General features: G+C 40.9%; 1 protein-coding gene across 1 annotated transcript in view; it reads right to left on the bottom strand.

The window, feature by feature from the left end:
* Positions 1–26,066, bottom strand: part of Itch (itchy E3 ubiquitin protein ligase) — an 82,168-nt gene extending 56,102 nt beyond the window's left edge. The window contains exons 1-4 of the mRNA XM_050151009.1: positions 25,948–26,066; positions 21,196–21,272; positions 7,127–7,217; positions 2,087–2,229 (exon numbers count right to left, since the gene is read on the bottom strand). Coding sequence (XP_050006966.1) covers positions 2,087–2,229; positions 7,127–7,196 — 213 coding nt within the window. The 5' untranslated portion in view covers positions 7,197–7,217; positions 21,196–21,272; positions 25,948–26,066. The remainder of the gene's footprint in view (positions 1–2,086; positions 2,230–7,126; positions 7,218–21,195; positions 21,273–25,947) is intronic.
* Positions 26,067–27,384: the final 1,318 nt, after the last annotated feature.

A 27,384-nucleotide genomic window follows, 5' to 3' on the forward strand; every position in this document is an offset into this window, starting at 1 on the left:
TTTTTTTTTTTTAGATTTTATTTATTTATTGTGTACATAGTGTTCTACTTGCATGTTTGCCTGCATGCCAGAAGAGGGCACCAGATCTCATTACAGATGGTTGTGAGCCACCATGTGGTTGCTGGGAATTGAACTCAGGACCTCTAGAAGAACAGTCAGTGTTCTTAACCTCTGAGCCATCTCTCCAGCCCCCTTATGTGTCAATTTTAAAATGCACTTTCTGAAATAGTGAATTTACAAATTAAATCCTTATTTATACCATGCATTTCACTGAACTTGAAGTGATTTCATTAATCCCCACTATAAGTGTATCATATAAGAATTAATACAAAAATGAACTCAGAGAAGGTGAGTAAACTGCCAAGGTCATCCAACTACCTGAAGTCCCTGGAACCTACAAAGAAAAAAATTGGCTACAAAGTTGTTCCCCTAATTTCATGAATACCACAGCATGTATCCCTTCATAATCGCACGAAATAATAAATTAATTTAAATAAATTAAAATAGGGGTCAGTGGGATAGTTCAGTGGTTAAAAGCATTAAACATGCTTCCAAAGAATCAGAGTTTGACTCCAGATACAGGGGATCTGTGGCTCTCTTCTGGCCTCTAAGGGTACCTACAGCAACATACTGACAGATGCATACATGCATAAATAAAAAGGTTTTTTTTAGATAAAAATAATGCTACAGAATAAAATAAAGGGTACAACTTGTTTGGCATAACATTTTTCATATAATATTTTTAAAATACAGCAAAATTGAATGTTGGTTTGCAGGGGCACTATAATTAAAAAATGTAAAACTATTTCTTTAAACGGTGTTTTACAATGTAATCCAGATATGCCAAATACTTGAAATCCTTCTATCTTAGTCAGAGGATGTCTGGAACTGTATGCATGTACACCACACACACACACACACACACACACACACACACACACACACACACACAAAACCCTAATTTAAAAAAAGAATTGCCAGGTAGTAATAGTTAATCCTTTAATCCCAGCACTTGGAAGGCGGAGGCAAATGGATCTCTGCATCTGAGGCCAGCCTGGTCTACAGAGTGAGTTCCAGGATAGTCAGGGCAACATAGAAAAATCCTGCCTCGAAAAGGAAAACAAAAATTAGGTGCAGGGCATAGAAGCACAGACCTACAGTAAATGCATTCAGGAGGCTTGAGGCAAAAGGGATAAAGAATTCAAGGCCAGTCTAAGCTACTTAGCAAGTTCCAGGCAAGCCTGAACTATGAAGCAAGAGCCTGTCTCCAAACAGAACAAAGCAAAAACAAAAAAGTTAAAAAATAAAATAAAAAAGTGAGTTAATCTCTGAGGCTGATTTAGCCCCGGTTAAAGAAATGGGCTACTGGAACTAGAAAGATGGCTGAAGGGTTAAGAGCACTTGCTACTTTTTGCAGAGGAACTGGATTATCTCCCTAGCATAGACACGGTGGCTAACAACCATATGTAACTCCAGTTCTGACACCTTCTCCTGACTGCCCAGGGCACTATAAACATTTGGTGCATAGTCACATACGCAGGCAAAACACACATACACATAAAATAAAATCTTTCTTAAAGGCTATTATATTTTAATAATAATAATAATTTTAAAAGTTTATTATAATGATATAAATATAATACTAATTTATGATTTTTTAAAGAAAACTGAAATGAAAAAGGAAAGCTATTACACAGATCTCTTCCTTTTCTTCATGGCAACTGTGATACCATTACCAACTAAACTGGGGATGATGAAGATAGGCCAGAACTGACAGGATATTATCTAAAGAAAAGCAAAAAGAAAACAAGGAGCACTCGGGAGGCAGAGGCAGGCGGATCTCTGTGAGTTCGAGACCAGCCTGGTCTACAGAGCTAGTTCCAGGACAGGCTCCAAAACCACAGAGAAACCCTGTCTCGAAAAACAAAAAAAAACAAAAACAAAAACAAAAACAAAAAAAAAAAGAAAACAAGGGGTCCTAGGAGCAGGCGGGGAAAGGAAAAAGAGAAAAGGGAATGCAAAGAAAGAAGCATGTCAGAGTCACATCTCTGCTCATGGACTACACGAGGACCACAGTGGGAACTTACACTGTAAGTGGTTGCTTCCACTTGGGACTGTTTGTATTGTTGCATTTTTCTGTCTTCTTTGACTGCCCATCTACTGTGACTTCTACATAAGGGCTTGGTCCAAACCAATTCTTCTTATTTTCCTTAAGTTTGGCTGAGATGACTGTAAAAAAAAAAACAAGAAAATAGCGTTTGAAATATTAGCTTACTCCTTGATCAATGCCATTTCATTAAAGATTAAGCCAGTTATTTGTATTTAGAAGTAGCTGTTCCCTAAAATGTTTATTAATAATTCTTATTTATGATATTTATATTTATTATATTTTTCCTATCTTAGTAAATATATACATACATACAGGACTTCTACACATCAGATACTCAAATAACTTCCAAGAGACCCGGCTCCCATAACCAGTGCAAGGACTACCATGTCCACCATGTCTGGCTCCTCAGTCAGCATAGCATGCAGTCAAACATCTAGGAACTGAGCAAGTACAGGCCCAGGGGATGGCCCTAATCTCTGACTTCCACAGATCAAGTAGTTTTCTAGCATGACTTTGACCAGCGTGCTGGGATTAAAGACATGTCCCACTACAGTCTGGTTTACCCCTGGGTTTTGATGAATTGAATGTAGCAATTAAGATATGTGTTAGAGGCCACACATATGTTTACATACATATATATGCATAATTTTTAAAAGGATATGGTTTGTGGCCTAACACATTCACAATCCAGAAGATGATATAAGCCAGGAATAGCAGAAACTAAGTAATACATCAGGATGTGAACTGTTCTGTATTCAACAAGTATTAAAGGGAAAGAGACTGAGGGTCATTATGTAATAGGTGCCTGCCATACCTAAAGAATCTAGCAACTAAAACATTTGTTAAGAAAAAAAAAAGAATCTAGCAACTCATCTTAACCATACGGAGCTACAATGTAGAAAGTTTTAGCTAAGACTAAGAACTTCTACACCTCAATGAAAAGAAGCAGTGCAGGTCTCTGAGCAGAAACATAACCTAAGAGGTGTCAAGTTAAAATATTAATCTTAAAAATGATGTACAGTATGGTTGAAGGGTTAAACAAAGATAAAAGTGTTACTTAACAATAGAAACAAAAAAAATTTGAATGGCCATTTTACCAAAACAGTTAAAAAATAGCCAAAAAGTACACAAAAACATGCTGAACATCTTAGCTATTGGGGAAACAAAACCACAGCTAGCAGGATGGATATAATCAAAATGACAAATAACAAGCATTGGCAAGAGATGGAGAAATTAGAAACCTCTTAAACTGCTGATGAAATTACAGTGGCTTTGAAAAATAATTTGGAATCCTCAAAGTGCTAAACATGAATCGATACTATATGACCAAGCAATTCAACTCCTACATACATACCCAAAGAAACAGAAAGCACACATTTTAACAAAAACTGTACAAACATTCATAACATTATCCATAGAGTATTATCCATAATAAATAAAAAGTAGAAGTCTATCGAGACAGTTCAGAGAATACAGGTGATTGCTAAGGACTTTAGCTTGATCCAAAGAACCCCAAGATAGAAGGAGAGAACCACTGCTCACTGGCTTCCATATGCATGCACACACAAATGAACACACACAAACACACACCAAATAAATCTAGAAAATAAAAGCAGAAACAATCCAAATATCCACCAACTAAGAAATATATAAATAAAATATTGTATACTAACATGATGGAATATTATTTGGCAATAAAAAGAAATGAAGTACTGATACATGCTACAATGTGAATGAACCTTGAAAACATACTAAGTGAAAGAAGATACAAAAGGTCACAAATTGTGTAAGAGAGCTCCAAATCCATTTTAAAAAGTAGGTAAGTGAGTGCCTAGATTTGGGGTTACTAGTCAGAGTAAATGGTTTGTGATACTAATGGATATAAAGATCCTTTCTAGAGAGTCAAAAGTCATTCAAAAATTGTTAAAGCAAGCTTGGCGGCACATCTGCAATCCCAGCACTTAGGAGGGAAGCAGGAGGTCCCCTGTACAAGGTCGTTGATGTGGGATTCCCCTCTGTATGCTGTGAATACCATTGGTGAATAAAGAAGCTGCCTTGGCCTGTTGATAGGACAGAATTTAAATAGGCAGGGAAAACTAAATTGAACTCTGGGAGAAGGAAGGTGGAGTTAGAGAGAAACCATGTAGCCCTGTTGGAGACAGATGCCAGAACTTTACCCAGTAAGCCACTGCCACATGGTGATACACAGATTAATGCAGATGGGTTAAATTAATATGTAAGAGTTAGCCAATAAGAAGCTAGAGCTAATGGGCCAAGCAGTGATTTAATTAATATAGTTTCTAGCCGGACAGTGGTGGCGCACGCCTTTAATCCCAGCACTCAGGAGGCAGAGGCAGGTGGATCTCTGTGAGTTCGAGGCCAGCCTGGTCACAAGAGCTAGTTCCAGGACAGGAACCAAAAGCTATGGAGAAACCCTGTCTCGAAAAATCAAAAAAAAAAAAAATTAATATAGTTTCTGTGTGATTATTTTGGGGCTGAGCAGCCGTAAAACGAACAAGCGGCCTTCTTACATACAACAGGTCATCCTTGGTCACATATCATATGTGGCACCAGATTGAGCTAGGAGACCTTGTCTAACAAAACAAAAAACACAAAATAAACAAATAAAAACAGCATGGTACATCAAATGTACCTAACATCTACAGACTATTCCACCAAACACCAAAGAACATAAAATCTCAGGAGCCCATGGATGCTTCTCTAAAATAGACCACAAACCAGGACACAAAACCAATCATAATAAATTCACAGCAACTGAAACGACTCTGTGGATACTATCTAGCCACAATGCAATAAAATCTAAAATAAACATAAATCTCTAGTAATTATGAATCTCTAGTAATTATATAAACTCATGGGGATTAAACAGATCAGCTGCAAGACAGTGCTTTCTTCTATATACGACAGGAAAGTTGTACACATGAAATCTCAACAATATTGTCACCTAAACAAGTCCTGCACAATGACAATATCAGCCGACACCAACATGGTTCAGGGGAAATCTTGTAGGACTCACCCCTAGATGAAGAGCCATAGACAACTAATGACTGCTACAAGAGGGAGAATCAGTCTTCTCCAGGAACAAACACCCTAAGTTACCCAACTCCACGTAGTCAGCCCGAAGAGGTCACACATTTGAGTAGGGAAGAACAAAGGAGTTAGGGGGAGTGTAAGAATTAAGAATATTTTCTCTAAATTTGCTAAATACAAATGACCTAGATATTGTATGTAACTGCAATTCTTACTTAATAACTACTTTTGTTATATATAGTTTTACTATGTTAAAGTTAAAATTCTCCTTTTTAATTAGACAAAAAGGGGAAATGCTGTGGAATAATCCCTTTGTAAACTGTGTAAGATTTGTTGCTGTGATTGGTTTAATAATAAAAATAACTGACTGGCCAGTAGCCAAGCGAGCAGAATAGGCAGAACAACCAAACTAAGGATGCTAGGAAGAAGGAGGGCAGAGTCATAAGAGTTGCCAGGAGAAACAGAGGGAGCAAGACATGCTTGAAAGACAGGTAAAGCTGCGAGCCACAGGGCAACAACCAGATTAACAGAAATGGGCTAATTTTGTTGTCAGATTGATGACTATCTTACATGTTACCACAGAACACCTTTATCCAGCTACTGATGGAAACAGGGGCAGAAACCCACAGCGGAGCACTGGGCTAAGCTCCCAGCCCAGTTGAAGAGTAGGAAGAGTGAGAATATGACAAAGAGGTCAAGACCATGATGGGACACCTACTGAAACAGTCTACCTGAGCAAATGGGAGCTCACCAACTCCAGCTAGACAGGGAAGGAACCAGAATAGGCCAAACTAGACCCTCTGAATGTGGGTGACAGTTGTGTGGCTGGGGAAGACTGTGGGGCCATTGGATTTATGCCTACTGCTTGTACTGGCTTTTTGGAACCTATTCTCTTTGCCTGGATATAGTAGGGAGGGTCTCAGACCTTCCCCAAACCAATGTGCCTTACCCTCTCTGAGGAGTGGATTGGGGTGGGCGGAGAAAGGTGGAGGGAATAGGAGGAGGGGAGGGAGTGGGAAATGGGATTGGTATGTAAAATGAAAAGATTTTTTCTTTTATTTAAAAAAAAATTAAAATAAATAGGTTAATTTAAAATGCAAGAGTTAGCAAGTAACAAGCCTGACCTACAGGCAGAGCATTTATAATAATAATACTCTCTTGTAGTTATTTGGGAAGCAGCTGCCAGGGCTGGAAACCTGTCTACAGGGGAGGAAGGGAAATAATGTAAATGAAGTACTTATACACAAAATTCTCAAATTTTTTTTAAAGATAAATAAATAATAAAATTGATTGTGATAATGGTTCAATTCTGTTTATAAATCAATAAAATTATTAATAACCAACAGTAATTGCCTAGATACCAGTTTAATGGAGGAGAATTAATCTATAAAATGTTTTGAGATAAAAATGATTTTTATATATCTCAACATTCTGTTCATGTATTCATTCATCAAATATTGATTAGGTGCCTAAGATGTAATAGTCCACTAAAGATTTTGTTCTCATAAGATTTAAGAAAACTTTGATTCCTTTTTTTTTTTTTTTTTTTTGGTTTTTTTGAGACAGGGTTTCTCTGTGGCTTTGAAGCCTGTCCTGGAACTAGTTCTGTAGACCAGGCTGGTCTCGAACTCACAGAGATCCGCCTGCCTCTGCCTCCCGAGTGCTGGGATTAAAGGCGTGCGCCACCATCACCTGGCTGATTTCTTTTTTTAAATTTAGACGCATGTATGTGTATGTGAATGTCACATATGAGTGTAGGTATCCTCAAAGGTCAGATGAGGTTATTGGGTCCTCTGGAGTTAGAATTGTGAACCTCCATGTATCATCTTGGTACTAGAAAGTGAACCAGAGTCTACTAGAAGAAGAATAAGTGCTCCTAACCACTGAGCCATCTCTCCAGTCATCAAGATTATTTTTTAATAGAGGAGGCAGAGATATAAGGTATTGTACCTTTTTAAGTCTTACCAGTGATCTGAAGTTGTGATTTCATGGTCAAGCTACCCACTGAATTAAACTGCGATCCACTGTCAGACATACCATCAATATGACAGCAAACCTGAAAACAAGACAAATGAGATACTATTAGCATCAAAATTTTCCATTCAAAAATATGTAAATAGCTAGACCTGGCCTTTCATACTAAATGCTTCATAATAATCAGTGGTCTTCACATTGCTAAACACAATTTTTAACTCTAGTATTTGTTATGTTATCAGTAAAATTTAAACTTCTTCCTCTAGTATAAACAATGCTCTTCCCTTGAGTTCCCAAGACCCATTTTCTAGCTCTATGGTCTTCTGATTATTTCTTCTCCACTGCCTTAAAGATTCCTTTTCTTGGGGCAGAAGAGATGGTTCTATGCCTAAGAACACTTGCTGCTCTTACTGAGGCCCCCAGGTCTGTTCCCAGCACCCACTTGGAGGATCAGAATAATCTGTATTTCCAGTACTAGAAGATCCAATGCCCTCTTTTTGCCTCCTTAGGCACCAGGTACACAGGTGGTACACAGATATATATATATGCAGGTAAAACACTCATACACATAAAACAACATAAATTTTTAAAGTGTCCTTTCCTTCTCTCTGCTCCTAATGCTGGCTTATGCTGGATCAATTACTGGTTCTCTCTATAGTCATTCTCTTGAGGACACTATCAGGTCCTAGAGCTTTAAACTGCATCTATATAAAAACATGATGCAAGCTGGAGAGATGGCTACAGAGGTCCTGAGTTCAATTCCCAGCAACCACATGGTGGCTCACAACCATCGGTTATGAGATCTGATACCCTCTTCTGGCCTGCAGGAATACACGCAGGCAGAACACTGTATACATAATAAATAAATAAATTTTTTAAAAAATGATGCAACCAACTAAATCTCTGGCCATGTCTCAAAAAAGTGGAGGTGGAATGGGGGTAAACAATAGAAGAAAATACCAGACACTGACTTCTGGCCTCCACAAGCACATGCACATTTTCACGTATGTACATACACAAAACCATTAGTAGGGCATAGTAGTACAAGACTATAATCCCAAAATGCAATCGGCAGGCTTGAGTCAGGAGAGAATGTCCTACACAGTAAGACTCTGTCTCAAAAACAATAGAGCAATAGATTGACAGGTAGGTAGGCTGACAGACAGGACATCGTAAAACAGCACTTGGGCTAGGACAGTAGACTGGTAGTAAAGCAACTGTCTATCATGCACAAAGCCTTGGGTTTAAACTCCAGCAATGTGCTCAAGATCCTAGAATGAAGCCCCAGCATTGTGTGGATGTGTGTGGATATGCATGTCCAATACTGTGGAAAATGAGTTAAGTAGTGTACCTGCCCAAGATTCATATCCACTCAGAATCTTAAAATGTGACTTTGTTCTTGTAGGGTCTTTGCAAACACAATCCAATATAGTCACCCTGGATTAGGCTGGGTCCTTATTCTGAGAAGATTCAGACATAGGGCATGCACAGAGTGCAGATAATGTGAGGGCACAGAAGAATGCCATGTAGAAAAGAGTCACAGACGAGAAAGATACATATGCAAGTCAAGGAACACCAAAGATTATTGGTAAGGAGCAAAATTAAGACCAATTAGGGAAAAGATGACAGCTTTTTTTCCCCCCTGAGTGGTTAAAATACTGTTTTAGATTCTGGACTTTTACCTAAACTGTGAAAGATTAAAGATTTATCACTTATAACCTCCCAACTTTGGGGCAATTGAGGGAGGAGATGCTTCTTTCTGGATTTACAAGACAAAGTTTCACTCCATGGTCCCATCTGGTCTCAAATTCAGTCTCCAAAGTGCTGGCATTACAGGAATAAACCACCATGCCCAGCTTATACTATTACAGTAGACCTAGGAAACCAACACACCCATATCCCACATTCCTATTTATACAACATTCTTTTTTTAAGGCAGATTCTTATACTTGTAGTTCAAGCTAGCCTCAAACTCATGGCAATGCTCCCCTCTCAGGCTCCCAAGTGCTGAGATGATAGACAGGAACCAGCTTCATATAGTACTCTGTGTGATGATATCTTGTTTGTACTGTAACAAATAAAGCTTGCCAAAAAAAAAAAAAAAAAAAAAAAAAAACAGTGTGAAACGAGCCACTAGCTAGCTATAGAGGCCAGGCAGTGGTGGCTCACACCCCTTTAATCCCAGTACTTGAGAGTCACCTGCTTTTAATCCCAACATTTGGGAGATGCAGACAAGAAGGGTTACGGCTGGGTGGAAAGAGGAATATAAGGTGGGAAGAGACAGGAGCTCAAGGCATTCAGCCTGAGGATTCGTGGAGATTGGTTCTTGCTCCCTTGGTTCAGGGGATTTTATAGAGGTAAGAACTAGAGGTTGGCTGCTCTGCTTCTCCAATCTTTTAGTTTTCACCCTCTAATATCTGACTCCGGATTTTTATTATTAAGACAAATAAGAAATCACACTACAATTTTGTTTTAAAAATTATTGTAGATTATAATATAATTACTTCATTTCCCTCCTCTTTCTTCCCTCCAATCCCTCCCCATGCTCTCCATATAACCTCTTCCCTTACTTTCAAATTCATGGCCTCTTTAATTATTCGTGTGTGTGTGTATGTATGTGGTGCTACATAAAGAAATATGTAGCCGGGCGGTAGTGGCGCACACCTTTAATCCCAGCACTTGGGAGGCAGAGGCAGGCGCATCTCTGTGAGTTCGAGACCAGCCTGGTTTACAAGAGCTAGTTCCAGGACAGGCTCCAAAAACCACAGAGAAACCCTGTCTCAAAAAACCAAAAAAAAAAAAAAAAGAAAGAAAAAAAGAAATATGTATATATCACTTTAAATGTCAAAATTGAAAAAAACAAAACACCGTGGCTTAAAAGCAGCATAGTCAAGCAGTAGTGGTGCATGCCATTAATCCCACCACTCTGAAGGCAGAAGCAGGAGGGTCACTTTGAGTTTGAGGCCAGCCTGGTATACAGAGTTAGTTCAAGGACAGTCAGCACTACACAAAGAAACCTTGTCTCAAAACAAACAAAAAACCAAAAAGAGTAAAAATTGCTGGGTCAGAAGAATACAAGTGTTTCCTAGGAGGTGAAGGTGGAAACAATTACAAAAGATGGAAAGTAAAGGACTTCTTACATGTGTTTGTCAAAATTCCAAGAACTGTGTGTACTGAAAAGATAAATATAGTATAATCTTAATAGGGTTGATTCCAAACAGGGCGGTGGTGGAGCAAGCCTTTAATCCCAGCACTCGGGAGGCAGAGGCAGGTGGATCTCTGTGAGTTCGAGGCCAGCTTGGTCTACAAGAGCTAGTTCCAGGACAGGCACCAAAAACTACAGAGAAACCCTGTCTTGAAAAAAAAAATCAAAAAAAAAAAAAAATAGGGTTGATTCCAAGAAAGCAAAACTGTATTCCAAATGTGATGAGCAAAAACATGCTACTGCCAGGCATGGTGGCAAACCACTTTAATCCCAGTACTCAGAAGGCAAAGGCAAGTGGATCTCAGTTCAAGCCTGGACAGGCTGGTCCACATAGTGGGTCCAGGCCAACCAAGGACTGGTTGGTCCACAAAGTGAGTTCAGGCCAACAATAAGACACTGTCTAAAACAAACAAAAAGCTGTTAATCTTGTTTATATAATTAAAAAGAAAAATCAAAACTGAGCAGGGGAGATGGTTTCATGGTTCAGATCACTTGCTACTCTTGCAGAAGACCAATCCCCAGTACCACATGGCAGCTTGAAATGTCTGTTACTCTAGTTCCAGGAAATCTGATGCCCTCTTCTGGCCTCCATAGACTCTGCATACACACACACAGTATACTTATATACACGCAGGCAAAACATTCATATACATTAAATAAAAACATAAGTAAAGATTAAAAAGAAAAAGCAAAATTACCTTTAACCCTCCCCTGCATCTAAGGAAGATCTAAGATTCATTTTCTTTTTGCAGAGCCTCCTTTCCACCCACATCTGATTAATTTATGTCTCCAAAATCCTTTTCATTTTATTTACTTATTGGTTTCAAGGCAGGGTTTCTCTGCATAGCCTTGGATGTCCTGGAACTCGCTCTGTAGCCAGGCTGGCCTCAAATTCAAAGAGATCCACCTGCCTCCAACTTCCAAGTGCTGGAATTAAGAGTTTGCATCACCACTATCTAGTTAGAGGAAGCACTCTTGAGCCATTTCTCCATTCCTGACACTGATTTTTTTCTTAATGAAGTATTGTTATTTATAGGTATTTTAGCTGCATGCATGTATACACTTCACATATGCCTGATCTCAAGGAGTCAGAAGAGAGCACCAGAAGATTTTAGGTTGTGTGGGTGCTGAGAATTGAACCTGGAGCCTCTACAAGAATTCTTGACCGGGCTAGAGAGATAGATGGCTCAGAAGTTAAGAGCACTGAATGCTCTTCCAGAGGTCCTGAGTTCAATTCCCAGCAACCACATGGTGGCTCACAGCCATCTATAATGAGATCTGGTGCCCTCTTCTGACATACAAGCATACAAGCATACATGGAAGTGGAAGGAATGTTGTATACATAATGAATAAATAAATAAATCTTAAAAAAAAAAAGAATTCTTGACCATAGAGCCATTTCTCCACCCCCCAAAATACTGAATTTTTAAACCACATTTCAACTCTGTTTCCATCTCATAGCTCTAAAATATGTAAGGTAAACAGATGGAGGCTCTGCATGAATTTCCTATGGGGTAAAATGCCTTTCCATGTATAAGTTTTTTAAGACAGTCTCAGAGTCATGTAGTATTGACTAATCTCAAACTTCAAAGCCTCCAAAAGTGGCATATATGATTTTTTTTAAGCCTTCACAATCAACAGAGAGACATTTGATTCTGGGGGCTGCTAAGCTAAACCAACATATGTGTGTTAAAGGTATCTTGACTTCAAAATTTGGGTCTAAGAATATGTTGCTTTAAAAGAGGTTCTGCTTTTGGTTCCACAAAAGATAAAAACCTGTAAATTCTTTCCAGACTAATGTGGTTTAATAAAACAAGACCCCCCCCAAAAAAGGTCTCCATAAGCCTTAAAAATACTTTACCCAACACACAGCAAAAAAAGTTTAAAATAAAAAAACTATGCCCAAATTCCCAAAATGGTTGTTTATAAATGTCTGTTTTCATTTAAAGGGGGCTGATTATAAATAATTAATGGTCACACCCAATTTCTAAAAAAAGGGGGGGATATACTATAGAAATGAATAGTTTACACTGGTATGGAGTTTGGTCTAGTAATACAAATTTAAGAACAATTTGTAACACTGTATATGTATTTCTCCTCTTGTTTAAGGTATTATGTTTGTGCAGCTCATTTAAAAGTGTAATGTAGCCGGGCGATGGTGGCGCACACCTTTAATCCCAGCACTCGGGAGGCAGAGGCAGGCGGATCTCTGAGGCAGGCGGATCTCTGTGAGTTCAAGACCAGCCTGGTCTACAGAGCTAGTTCCAGGACAGGCTCCAAAGCCACAGAGAAACCCTGTCTCGGAAAAAANGCAGTCAAACTTGTAGTCATGTTTGTTAGGTTTTCTAGATGTACAGAGATATATTTCATATAGACAGATATTCTTCAAACCTTTCAAAAGAGATGATGTAGGATTCCCCTCTGTACGCTATGAATATGTTTTATTACCATTGGTTAATAAAGAAACTATTTTGGCCTATATCAGGCCAGAACAAAGCAAGGCAGGAAATCTGAACAGAGATTTAGCGAGAGAGTAGGCAGAGTCAAGGAGATGCTACCAAAGGAGAACTAGGAACCTTTCTGGTAAATTGCTGTCTCATGACAATACACAGATTAATAAAAATGGGTTATTTCAAAATATATGAGTTACCTAAAAATATGCCTGAGTCATTGGCCAAACAGTGTTGTAATTAATATTGGTTTTGTTTGTTGGTTGGTTTGTTTTGTTTTTTGAGACAAAGTTTCTCTGTAGCTTTGGAGCCTGTCCTGGAGCTAGATCTTGTAGACCAGGCTGGCCTCGAACTCACAGAGATCTGCCTGCCTCTGTCTCCCAAGTGCTGGGATTAAATATGTGTGCCACCACCGCCCAGCATTATATATTGTTTTTGTCTGATTATTCAGGTCTGGGTAGTCAAGAACAAAAGAGCAGTCTCAGTTTACAGGAAATATACAACTTAGTAAATCACTGTGCTCGATCTAGTGAAAATAAGAGTTCTAAATCTAATTTATTGCTTATAAGTATGTCAATTAGAAACAATCTTTTTGTTTTCAAGACAAGGTTTCTCTTTAGCTTTGTTGCCTATCCTTGAACTAGCTCTTGTCGACCAGTCTGGCCTCAAACTCAGAGATACGCCTGCCTCTGCCTCCTGAGTGTGCCACCACCACCCGGCCTAGAAACAATCTTAAAATAGGGCCAATTCTTAATACTTCCTATCATTTGGAAACATTTATTATTATGCTAGAAAATATGACACACAGAATGTCTAATGTAGAAAGGAAGAGCTACAACACGAGAGGAAAAATAAACCTTAATATCTTCCTGAAAGACAAAGAAGAGAAGAATGCAGAGGAATACAGACACATTTTCCAAAGTAACTCAGTAATATATTTTCATATAAGCAAGATTTATCGCCTCGGGGGCTGGAGAGATGGCTCAGCGGTTAAGAGCACTGACTGCTCTTCCAGAGGACCTGGGTTCAGTTCCTAGCACCCACATGGCAGCTCATAACTGTCTGAAGATCCAGTTGCAAGGGATCTGACACCTTCACAACAATGCATATAAAATAAAGTTAATTAGACCATAAAAATATTAAAAAAAATTTATCACCTTTTTTTAAAAGTATGCCTTCTATTTCTAGAGAATTAATATGGTTGAGAGGTCGGAGGAGGAGGATTCCCATGAATGGCATACCAGCTTGGGCTTCCAAGTAAGATCCTGGCTCAAAAAGAACATGAAGGGGTAGGGATGTGGCTCAGTTGGTACAGTTCCTCAGGTAAGCAGACCTAGTTTTGATTCCCAGTACCACAAAGTGGTAGTAGAAGTTCAACAAGTTCAAAGTCAAAGGGACTGGTGAGTGGCTCAGCCGGCAAAACACTTGCTGCCCAAGTTTTACAATTTATGTTCAATACCTGGAACCCATATAATGGTAAAAAGAGAAAACCAACTCTAAAACATATTCTGGGGGCTGAAGAGATGGCTCAGTGGTTAAGAACACCGACTGCTCTTCCAGAGCACCCACAACTGTCACACAGGCATAAGGGTAGGCAAAATATCAATGCATATAAAATAAAACTAAGAATTATCAACAAAACATATTTTGACCTCCACTGGAAAATGACCCCACCCATACCCAATAATAATAATAAATAAAATTTATAAAGTTCAAGGTCATTCTTTGCTATGTGGGAGCACAAAGCCCACCTACAACACAAGTCTTTGTTTCAAACAAACAAGTACTAGTAATAATAAGGAGCCAATGCTACTTGAACAGTTGTCCCCTTAGAAGAGCAAGAGTTCCCAAGTTCAAAAGGTTTCAATCTGGTATATCATTACAGACTTAAATGTTTATCTAGCTTTTCAAACACTCAAATCTACAACATTCTCCCTACAAAGGTTTTCTACATCTATATAACTTTAAAGTCAAGGTTTTTCTAAATGACAAGCAAAGCTGAGGTGATGCTGGTAGCCCATAACAAACAGCATTTCATGCTTTCCGTAAGCCGAGTCTGGTTCAAGGAGAGACATGACCCCTAAGAGTATTCCTAAATTACAGATGAAAATTAGGATTGTGTGTGTGTGTTAATTTACAGATGAGAAAACTAGGGCACAAACAGGTTAAACAATTTGGCCAAGGTCATACTGCAAACATATGAAAACCCCAGTCTCCCTAAACTCTAAAGCAGTCAAGCTCTGTAATGTGATTAGTGTCCTTTCCTATAATCAAGACTGCATTTTAGAGCTTTGTCCTTATTTACACTAAGGACTAAGAAACAAAGTAATTTACCTAAATGTAGACGACAGATAAAGGTGCTTGCTGCCAAATCCAACAATTCAAGTTTGATCCCCAAAACTCACAGGGTGGAAGGGGAGAACTGACTCCTGCAATTTATCCTCTGACCTCCACACATGCACTATAGTACATCTGTCCCCAACACAAACACACGCAATAAAAAAGTTTTGCTGGGTGATGGTGGCACACACCTTTAATCCCAGCACTTGAGAGGCAGAGGCAGGGAGATTTCTGAGTTCGAGACCAGCCTGGTCTACAGAGTTCCAGGATAGCCAGGGATGTAACACAAAGAAACCCTGTCTCAAGGAAAAAAAAAAAAGAGAGAGAGAGAGAGAGAGAGAGGAAAAGAAAAAAGTTTTCTTTAATAAATGTGAAACCCAATAAAATAATAACTATTTCTTCAGATAATAACCTTACTGTGAGGCTGAAGTATGGTTTAGTGGATAAAACACTTGCTGTGCACAAGCATGAGAAACTGAGTTTAAACCTAAGCACCCACATAAAAAGCCAGGGATGACCACACCACAAACACCAGTGTTGTGAAAAACAGGCAAGACAACTGCTGGGGTTGCCGGCAGACAGACTCCTCTAAGTTCTGTGAGGGACTCTATGTCAGGGGCATAAGGTGCAGAATGACAAGACAGCTGATGTCCTCCTCTGTCCTTTGAGTATAGGCACACACATGTACAGTCACCAAACACAAACACACACCAAACAAAAACAAAAAAGAGAAAGACAGCCATTGTTAGACTTTCTGTGACTAAGCTCAATACACAGGAGTTCCTACTATAAATGTCAGGGTATGAAAACGCTGCTCTTTTCTGGAATAGAAAAATATCTAAATATTAGGATAATATTTCTAGGTGTGGGAACTACACGTTTCTTCATAGCAAACACTGCTTTTTATTCTTGCTTTCTCTTTTCCTTTCTTCTCTTGAGAAGGGTCTCAGTAGACCCAGGGGTTTCAAACTTGCTATATAACTGAAAATGACTATGAATTTCTGATCCTCCTAAGTGCTGGGATCACTCTGCCATGCTTGTGGGCTGAAGCAATGGCTCAGTGGTCTACCTACACTCCCAGAACCATAATTCACTATTGTTTTTAAATACCGTCCAGGTTGGTACTTAGCAGAATGGCACTTAGAATAACATTCAATTATTTTAAAGAAACCAGGAACCATGAGATAAACATCTTAAATTTCAATACCACCCAACCTTTTAATAATATTTATTATATTGAAGTGTGGCTGTTGGCAAGTAGCTTTATTTTCCTAAACAAAAACCCAAAACCCTACGAAGTCCTTAAAGCAGGGGGAATTTCACGTTTGAGTAACCTTCGGGACCTCATACAGAAGCAATTCAACAAACACTTGTGAAGTATTATCAACTTAAGCCAGTGTTGTGGTCCACGTCTGTAATCCCAGCACTGGGAGGTAAAGGCAGGAGGTTAACGAGTGCAGGACCAGCATCAGCTACACAGCAACTTAGAGGCCAATCTGGATTACATGAGACCCTCTTTCAAAAAATAACAAAACCCACTAACATTTCTATGCTTTGTTTCCTTCAAGTCTTTGTGCCAAAGTTTAAAGCAGAAGTTAAGACAACATAGCCTTTCATTATTTTATTCTTTTGAAGACAGGGTCTCTATGTAGACCAGACAGACCAGGCTGGCCTCAAACTCAGAGATAGCCACCTGCCTCTGTCTCCAAGTGTTGGAATTATGTCTGGCTCTGACTTCTCATTTGTAAAACAGTGACTATTAGAAAACCTCACATTACTGGTAACAGTCATATCATGATGTCAACAAAGCCCTAGAAAAGTAGTGACTCAGCACACGAAACCCAGGGCATAGTCAAAGTGGACAAGAAGGCATCTGAGAGGTCACGGGCAAACATTCAGTAGACAAGGGAGCATGGGGCACCCTTGGAACTCCAGCACTTGGGAGGATCAAACTTCAAGGCCATCCTTAGCTAGTTGAAGGCCAGCTTTAAACTACCCAATCTTTTTTTTTTTTTTAAGGGATGTGGTGGTGGATATAAGACTCTGAAAGATTTAAATCAACTGCCCAAGATTACAGAATACAAAAACTACAATTTAAGTCTTCCAAGTATCTTTCCAAAAAGAACTGCTTCATGAGCTGGGGTAAAAAGGCTACTTTGAGGAACATTTTGAAGATATTTGGAAAAAGAAACAATCTTTATCAGTACACTTCTTTTTAGGAAACTTCTTTACTTCTGGTAAGATAGGCCATCACTGAAGGGATGGAAGTTAATTTGCTTCTTTTATTGCAGATAACACCTTCTTTTCCCCCTTTTTAAAGTCTACATATTTCATTTTCACACCTTGTAACAACCTGAAACAACTTCTTTGCAACCTCATTTAACTACTCTCCCTTGTACCCATTTCCTCTCTATTATCAGTCACAAATCACATCACCATATCCTTCCTTTCTCTCCATAGCTATCAAAAAGAGCAGCACAATTAAACAAGCATTTGATTACAGCAAAAGAGATTCCTTTATATAAGCCAATCAAAGCCTTCTTCTGTCTTAAGCATTTATAAAGCAACTAGTTAACACAAACACAAACTAAATCAAAAGGTCACACAGGTGAGAGAGTAACAAACACTAACGCTCACAGTGAGGACAAAGCATGAATGGCTATGCCAACACACGTGGTAATGACGGTGATTGGCAACTAAGTCTCCAGGTTATGAGGCACTAATCCTCAGGAACCACTTTCTTTTCCATTCTTCATTCTTTGCTTTTCTTCTTTTGTTGTATATTTGTGTGTATTTTTTGAGATGAGGTCTCAGGTAGTGCAGGCTACCTCATACTTGCTATGTAAACAAGGATAGCCTTATACTCTGGATCATCCAGCTTAGGTTGCCCTAGAACTCACTATGTAGACGGTAACTTACAAAGATCTGCCAGTCTCTGCCTCCCAAGAGCTAGGATTAAAGGAAGAATGTGCCGTGATGCCCTGGGTGTGCATATGATGGTCACTGGACAACTCCTGGGAGTCAGCTTTCTCCTTCTACCATGGAGTCTTGGAATCTAACTTGAGTCACCAAGATGTTCAACAAGCACTTATATTTGCTGCCCCATCTCACTGGTAATGAATGCTCTGTGTGTATGTGTATATATGTGTGTGTGTGCACTCACTTGTGCATGTGTGTAGTATAGGATACATGTATTTTGGGTACATAAGTATTGAGGCTAGAAGTAGACAGATGCCAGCTTGCTTGCTTGCTTTCTATCTTTAAGACAATTTTATTAGAATTTAAAAAAGAAGAATGTGAGAACAGGCAAGCTGAAAATTCCAGCAGCTGTGAGAAGGGAAATGACAAGAGGAAAAGAAAAGGCATGCCATTTAAACCAACATGTTCAGCACTGGAGGTTAGCCGTGTGATGGACAAGCAGTACGGATGAAAGTGGGGAGAGGGCTATAACTTCAAAAGCAAAGAAAAGCGTGAAAGCCCAGCGTACCATGGAAAGTGTGATTTGGAAAGAGACAGAGGGGAAGGCAAAGGAAAGACTCAGAGAAGAGGGTACATTTAACACAGTTATGTGGCCTTAGTTCCATAAGCAACTGCCCAGTTCTCTCCTGTTTTACATCTTTGTTTCTTGAGACTGGATCACTCTCACTGATCCTGAGGCCCACTGATATTTCTAGGCAGGCTAGTGAATGAGTTTAGAGATTTGTCTGTCTCTGCGCCACACTCCCCAGTGTGGGCGGGAGTTACAGGCACAAGCCACTGTGCCTGGCCTTTTAGGTGGGTTCTGGTGACCCAAACTCCGGTCCTCATGCTAGTCTTAGGCAGACACTAGACTAACTAAGCCATTTCCAGAGCTCAAATTTTACTTTTAGTGAATTTCAAGTCCCTTATTATTACTGGGTTTTGAAGGAGATAAGAAGACAGAAAGTCTCGCCAGGTAGCCCAGGCTAACCTCAAATTCACAAGTTTCCTACTTTAGTCATACAAGAGCTGGGATTACAGTTATTAGCCACTATGTCCAACAGGTATTCAAATTGTATTCATTTGTACCTCTTAAGTTTGTATCCTTTGTCCAATACCTCCCCATTTTCTGTACATAACTATTGGTAGCACCCTTCTCTCCATTTCTAAGAGTGCCTTTATTCTATATATAAGTAAAATCATACATTTGTCTGTGCACTATTTTACCTGACATAATGTCTTTCAGGTTTATCTATGTTCTTCCAAATAGGCAGACTTCCTTCTATTTTAAGGTCAAGTGATACTTCCTATTACACATATACATCACATCATATATGTGTGTATGTTCACATTTACCCATTTATCTATTAACAGACATAGCTATGTTTCTATAATCTTGGTTATTGTAAATAACACTGCACAAACCTGTAGCAGTGCAGGTATTTCTCAGAGGTAGTGATTATAATTCCTTTGGGAATATACCCCCAAATTCCCTCTTAAGTTTCCTTACCTAACAGTGGTAGTTCACTTTCACCTGCACTACTTCATTTTATATTTTTCTCATTACCCTTCCCCCCATCTTTCTCTATTCTGTTTTGTTTTAAGGAGACAGAATCTTACTGTGTGACACCGGCTGACCAGAGCTTGCTCTGTAAACAGGCTGGCTTCAAACTCACAGAGATCCACCTGCCTCTGATTCTAGAGTGCTGGGATTAAAGGTGCACCACCACCCACAGCTCTGCTCTTTCTTGATCTATGTTTATAAACTTGTCTGCATGTCTGCCTGCACACCAGAAGAGGGCGCCAGATCCCATTACAGATGGTTGGGAGTCACCATGTGGGTGCTAGGAACTGAACTCAGGACCTCTGAAGAACAGTTGGTGCTCTTAACCTTCAAGTCATTTCTCCAGCCCCTTTTATGTCCTCTTAAAGTGAGTCTATATTATGTTTTCCTTAATAATAATACCAATTTGTCCTATATTATAGAACTAGATGTCTTAAGCTAAGAATTCATTTTCTTTCCTTTTTTTCCAAACAGGTCTCATGTATCCCAGGATAGCCTCAAATCTACTACACAGCCAAAGATGACCTTGAACTGCTGATGATCCTGAGACCACAGGCTTGTGCACTAGGGACTGAATTTAGGGCTTCATGCATGTTAGGCGACAAGTGAACTCCAGCCCCTTATCTTCAATTCTGAAGATTTAATATGTATTATTTCATTTAGTCCTCACAATAATCGCAGAAAGGTAGAACAGAATCAATATATTTATATAGGAGAGATAACCTGAGGCCAGTAGGACTAAGAAGTTACACAAACTGTTGTTACACAGTGCAAAATCAAATCAGAGCCCCAATCTTTTCTATTTTCTACACTATACTATACTGCCTTATTGTTGTTGGGTTTTTTTGTTTTGTTTTGTTTTTGTTTTATTTTGTTTTAGTTTTTCGAGACAGGGTTTCTCCGTAGCTTTGGAGCCTGTCCTGGCACTAGCTCTTGTAGACCAGGCTGGCCTAGAACTCACAGAGATCCGCCTGCCTCTGCCTCCCAAGTGCTGGGATTAAAGGCGTGCGCCACCACTGCCCGGCTGCTGCCTTATTGTTAATTCTTCCATTTTTTTCTTTTTTTTTTTTTCCAAAGACAGGGTTTTGCTGGGCAGTGGATCTCTGTGAGTTCAAGGCCAGCCTGGTTTATAGAGCAAGTTCCAGGACAGCTGGACTACATAAGGAAACCCTGTCTTGAAAAACAAAACAAATAAACAATCAGAGACACGGTTTCTCTGTGCAGCCCTAGGTGTTCTGGAAATCACTGTGTAGACCAGACTAGCCTCAAACTCAGAGATCCACCTGCCTCTGCCTCCTGAATGATGGGATTAAAGGCATGCACCACACCACCACCCAGCAATTTCTCTTATCCATCACATGCGTATGTTTGGGTATGTTTAAAGAGATAAATATTTATAGCACAGCACAAGTGGAAAAAGCCAGTTGGTATAACCACTAACTAACATTCTCTCCCACACAGCTCTCCACAGCAGTTATGAGACCAGGACTTGTCCCCTGTTCCAAAATGTCCCCAAATGTCTCTAACAGGAATGTCAGCACACCTGAAGTTTTCACTGGCTGAGTCACTTTTTTGGGTTAAGGCGTTGTTTCCAGAAGGCCACTGTGAAATGCATGTTACCTGAAAGAGAAAAAGGATCCATTAACAAAGTACTCTGGTTAAGTAGATCTGTGATAACCATGGGAATCTAAAAAAAAAGAAAAAAAGGTCTTTATTTGCCCCAGCATAACGCCTTCAAAAAAAAGTCCATGAGAAAGATTTTGTATATAGAATAAACAAAACTTCTGGAGAAATGACTCATGCACAGTATGGGAAAACAGCCACTTGGATATGATGGACATCTGCAAATAAGGATGGCCGTATATACACATATTCTCTCCATAGGGTCACTGTAAAGTCGATTCCTACAAGTCGGATGCTCTGGAGACAGGAGCACAGTTGGGGAGCACTGATTAGCTGAGTATCATTGGTTTTAAAAAGCAACAAAAGAGCTAAGCTGGCTGTGGCTTCCCAAAAACGGTCACTACAGACTGGAGGAGGGCAGGGCCCAGGACAGCTTCTCATCAGTGCTGCTGCTCATGAGAACAGCTGCAACTTCATTTTCAGGAGTGCAAACCTCTCAACCAGGGAAGGCCACAACTCTATTGGGTGAGTCCCTTACTAATCTATACTGACTCAAAATCAGTATCATTATCAACAATTAGCATATCTTTACTGAATGCTTATTATGAACCCATAATTTGGCTAAGCACTATAAAGAAAGAAAAAACAAACTTAAATACTTATACCTTAGTTCTTATAGTGGAACCAATCCCCAAACTAAGAGAGGTACGGCCCAAGAAAGGAAAGGAAGCCTCACGACTAGCAGTTTCCTGTTAATATTAACCCAATCTCCTGAGTCAAAAGGAGTAAACTAAACCCATTTCTAAGCTAAAATTCCTCATTAACCTCTTCTCTAAGCAATAAATAGGCACAGACCAGAAGTGACAACAGATGCTTTTAGTGGTATACACTCACTTAGGCAAACTGGAGAACTCCAGAGTTTAACATTTGGTTCTCATCTAACTCTGACTCTTGACTAGTTTTAGGTAAAATATTTATCTTTCTTCTTCTTCTTCTTCTTCCTCCTCCTCCTCCTCCTCCTCCTCCTCCTCCTCCTCCTCCTCCTCCTCTTCTTCTTCTTCTTCTTCTTCTTCTTCTTTTTTGAGACAAGCTCTCACTGTATATATCTGGCTCACCTGGAACTAGCTATGCAGGCCAGACAGATGGATCTTTGTGAGTAGACTGTCTTCAAACACAAAAGCAGAATGCTAAGAGACTGGGCCAATGTAACAGTATGTATGTGGCAGATGCACACATGTGCATGCACATATACACACAGACTACCCACTAGATAACTGTTCACTGGAGATATCAGTCATCAACCATAGCATACTTCCCCAGAGAACTAACACAACAAGAATCCACTTTTTTGTGGTGGGGGAGGGAAGTAAGGATCTCACACTGAAGGATAGATTGGCCTGGATCCTCCCTAACAGTAAGTACTTCCAGAAGTTATTTCCAACCAAAGCTGGCCTACAACCTAAAACATATGTGCTACTATAAAGCAGACAATCTCTTCCGACTGTAAGGCTCAAGTACCAAGTTTCTGTGACTACAAGGAAAATACATTGAGCAAACATGGATTGATGTGCTGATGTCATATAGTCCAAAACTCAAGCTCTCTTCCAGAGATTTGACTCTTATTTCCCAAAGATGCTAATGACCATATTCTAAGAGAAAAAGAACCCTTTAACCAGCCCAGCCCTAAAACAATCCTATCAAAAAGCATGGCAACACTATTGTGTCAGCAAAATGAGGGAGACCAGCCACAGTCGCTTTCGCCCTTTCGCTTTTGCCACCAAAGCCATCTTCTTAAAACAAACACCAACTTACATCACTTCCTCACCACTTCCTCTCCTCAAAACCTTTACCTCGTAACTACAAAAAATTCAAAACGATTAGCATTGAACTTAGACGTTTTCTAGAACTGGCTCCTTTTACCTTTCTGGCCTTGAGTCTCACAATGCCCTCCTCCACTCTGCTTCCTGAACTCCTTTTCTCCCACATTCTGCCTGACACACAGCCTAGAGACAGGAAGGTATTTCCTTTCTGCGCTGCCTTCGCTTCCTTCACCTCTGCCACATTCCTACTTAACCCTAGGCCAACGGTGCTCAACCTTCCTAATGCTGCAACCCTTTAACACAGTTCCTCATGTTGTGGTAACCCCCCAACCATAAAATTATTTCACTGCCACTTCATAAATGTAATTTACTACTGTTATGAATCATAATGTAAATATTTTTAGAGATAGAGGTTTGTCAAAGTGGTTGAGAATTGATATTCTAGACAGAACTTGAGATAGCAATTTTTTTTTTTTTTGAGACAAAGTCTCACTGTGTAACTCTGGCTGGCCACTATGTTGACCAGACTGACCTTGAGTTCATACACCACCAAGCCTAGCCCTCACAGATGGGTCTTGCCACTTCCTTCAATAATTCCCACACTGGTCACTGCTACTTCCTCTCCTGTCTCAAAGCTTTTTGAGCTGTCCTTGGTACAGCCATACCATTGTTTGCATCAGTAGTTCCCAAGACCATCCCAAATACCTGAGGCATATTTTCAAATAAACTGGTAGAAGCCAATCCTGACTACAAATCAATCTAAAACTTGAACCTGAAAACATCTTCCCTTTTTTTTTCCAAAAGGTCTCAAGTAGTCCAGGCTGGCCTCCCCTCCCCACGCTACTGAGACTTAGAATCCTGGGTCTTGTATTTGGCAAGCAAGCACTCTACCGACTGAGCTGCCTACTCTACTTTTAAAAAATCTTTCCTGAGCTGGGCGGTGGTGGCACACGCCTTTAATCCCAGCACTCGGGAGGCAGAGGCAGGTGGATCTCTGTGAGTTCAAGACCAGTGTGGTCTACAAGATCTAGTGTTCCAGGACAGGCTCCAAAACCACAGATAAACCCTGTCTCGAAAAACAAAAAACAAAACAAAAAAAAAAAAAAAAAGGAAAAGAAAAAACAAGCAAACAAAAAAACCAAATCTCTCCTGGTCCAGCAGAATAGCTCATCGAGTTAGGGCACTTGCCTGATGACCTGAGTTTGATCCCTGGAACACACAGGGTGGAAGGAGGAAACACTCTTGAGGATTACCTTCTGACCTCATGACACACACTAAAAATTTCCTGAGCCTACTGAGGCAGCGTGTACCTTAATCCCAGCACTCAGGAGGCAGAGAGAGGAAGATAAGATGAAGTCTGATGCCAGTCTCTGTTTACAGTGTGTTCCAGGGCTATATAGCAAGATCATGCCTCAAAACAAAAACAAAAAAATTGAAGGCTCTTGCAATATGCCAACGGATAAATTTTGGGATCATTGGTGAGTCTGTCTCTTAATGAATATAAAGCCATTTTTAAAAGAATGTAGGACTTCTTTACTCTAGAATACTTGCTTTTGGTTTCGTATTATATCCTTGTTGATGTCTAAAGTCAGGAACTCACAATGTACATTCACTGTTCAAAAAAGAATCTCATCTTTTCTAAAATCTGGAAAATGAAGCCGTAAGTAAACCTGTGTGTGATACACAAGGCTGAATCTCATCCAATTTGCCCCTCCCCCCAAAAAAACTTTATTTCAGATGAGAACCAAGCCAGTTGCCAACCCTGAGAGTGAACATACACAGCTTTACCTACTTCTATGAGATCTCACGGATACAGAAGCACCGCACCTAAGAGCACAGTGATGGGTGGCTAGGTTGTGTTCTCTAACTTTGGGGATAGGGGGGCTCACTCTTTTCTCCCCACTCCTCCCTGCAGAACAAGTTTACTACAGCTGTTAAAGAGAAGCAGAAAATTCAAACAAGATTAGGATTCTAGACACATCCAAGAAAACAAGAGATTGGGAGACCCTGAGTTTCCGGTACTTTGAAAGTTCACCTGGTCACATCTCTAACTTTAGGCCCAATGCCTACTTCGGGTGCACTGACCCTTACACATATTTTTCTCTTTTGAAGCTGCAGCCCGGAACCATGTCTCAAAACTCCAATCTTCTACTTTTAGAGTCATGTCCTCATCAGGCTTCGACCCTTCAAATAACGCTCGCCTCTACTTTTTTCTTTGCTAAAGAAAAGTCCGCTCTGGGAAGGAAGGACAGTGACAGCTCCACGTCTGCAAAAGTCGGCGGCGCCGGCCTGGGCCGGGACCACCATGAGTGGGGACAATGGAGGGAGGAGGGGAGTGAAAGACTAGAGGGGAGGCAGCCACGGGAGAGGGTCCTCCGCGAGTGGGAGCTTGGAAAAGTCCCGGGACAGCTTGCCAGGTGAATGGTGGGCCCGGCCACCGCCCCTCAGAGGGCCACGTAGCCCGGGCGGGCCGCTGCCACCGGGCCCCGCGCGTAGGCCGGGCCGCGGGAGAGGAGCCCCCCGGCGCGGCAGCGGGGCGCGGGGCCGGACCCTGCCCACGTCCGCCGCGGCTCGGCTCTCTCCCAAGTTGGGGTTCGAGCGGCCGCCGTCTCGGGACGTCCAGGCCAGGCACTAGCAGCTCACCTCGCCCCGCTGACCCACCCGCCGCCCGGCTCGGGCCACAAGCCGGAGCTCCGGGCGCCCCCCGCGGACACCGGCTGCGGGAAGAGCAGCCTCGGCTCTGGGTCCCGACTCGCGCACCGCACCCTGCTACCCCTCGCACTCCCCGCGCCTTTCCACCCAAGCTCCCTCCTAACCACAGAACTGCTCCCAGACCGCCCGCGGGTGTTTACCGGGACTCGGGGCGGCGACGACTCCTCGGTCCCTCCACTAAGATGGCAGCCGGTCCCGAGCCCCGACTACAGCGATTAGAGCGAGTTCGCATCCAGTGCGCAGGCGCGTCCCCTCAGGCGCAGTCGGGACTACAGGTTCCAGCAGGCCTTGCGCGCTAGCCCGCTATTTCGTTTACCTCACCTCCAGGTGAAGCCGATCCAGCCTTATTCTCTACATCTCCAAGGCTTTTTTTTATATTCTTCCTTCTTTTTCCTCCCGTCTTCCTTTTTCTTTCCTCCCTTCTTTTCTGAACACTCCTCACCAACCCCCGCCCCTCGCTAGAACCCCTAAAGACTGTTACCAAACTCTAGTGTGCCTTCGAATCACTTCAACAGCTTTTAAAAACAGATTGCTGAGCCCCCACCGCCAGTTTCTAACTCCGAAGATCTGGGATGGGGTGGGGAGTGTTTTATAATTTGCATGTTTAACAAGCGCTTTAGTGATACTACTGACAGCAGGAAGTACAATTTGGGAATCGCTATGCCGGTTCAGTCCTTCTGGTTACACTGATTGGGCTCAGATTCTCCTTACTCCACCTTTTGACAGGGCGTTCTTAGGACGGTGACAGCTTGATAGTGCCAAAGCGGCAGAAGTTCTAAAAAATGAAAAACATACTTTTAAATCCTTACCCCAGAACTATGAGGAAAATGCCGTTTGTTACCTTTTCAGATACTTAAATTAAGCTGCAGGTAGGATAAGAAACCCAGGCAAGAGCATCTTGCCTATTCTCAACATCCCTCAGACGTGTATGAGAGAATTAATAGGCTGTGCAAACAGTCAGAGGCACTACTTAGGCGCTTGGTGAATATCCATTTTTGCTACTAATGTTATAGCCTGTTTCCTCCTAAGGAAACCAGCTAGGAAGTCACTTATACTTTTGGAGTACCTTTGAGACTACCATATTCTGCTTTATGTGCTAGGAGAGTTATTATAAAATAAAGATTATAGGCTAGAAAGACGGCTCAGTAGGTAAGAGCATTTGCCTTGCGAGCACTTAAACTTGGATCCCCAGCATCCATATAAAAGCTGACATAGACACACACACACACACACACACACACACACACACACACACGCCAGCAGTAGGGCCAGAGACAGGAGCTCCCTTAGTCAACCAGCTTAGACCACACAACTTCAGGTTCAAGGAAAAAGCAAAGGCAGCTGGATCTCTGATAGCTCGCAGTTAACCAGGTCTAAATAAAGAGTTCTAGGCCATCTGGGGTTACATAGTGAAACCCTGGGTTTCGGGTGTTGGGTTTTGAGGTTTTTTTTCTTTAAAAATTAAGTATTTTAAAGTTCTTCTGTACATCCAACAAATGTTTGCCCTGGTAAGAATGCTGCTGTGAGGGTAGGGATATAGCTCACTGGTAGAACGCTTGCCTAATATTGGTGAGGCC

Source organism: Alexandromys fortis, unplaced genomic scaffold, assembly GCF_014885135.2.
Source record: "Alexandromys fortis isolate MF-2015 unplaced genomic scaffold, M_Fortis_MF-2015_v1.1 scaffold_27, whole genome shotgun sequence".
Lineage (NCBI taxonomy): Eukaryota > Metazoa > Chordata > Mammalia > Rodentia > Cricetidae > Alexandromys > Alexandromys fortis.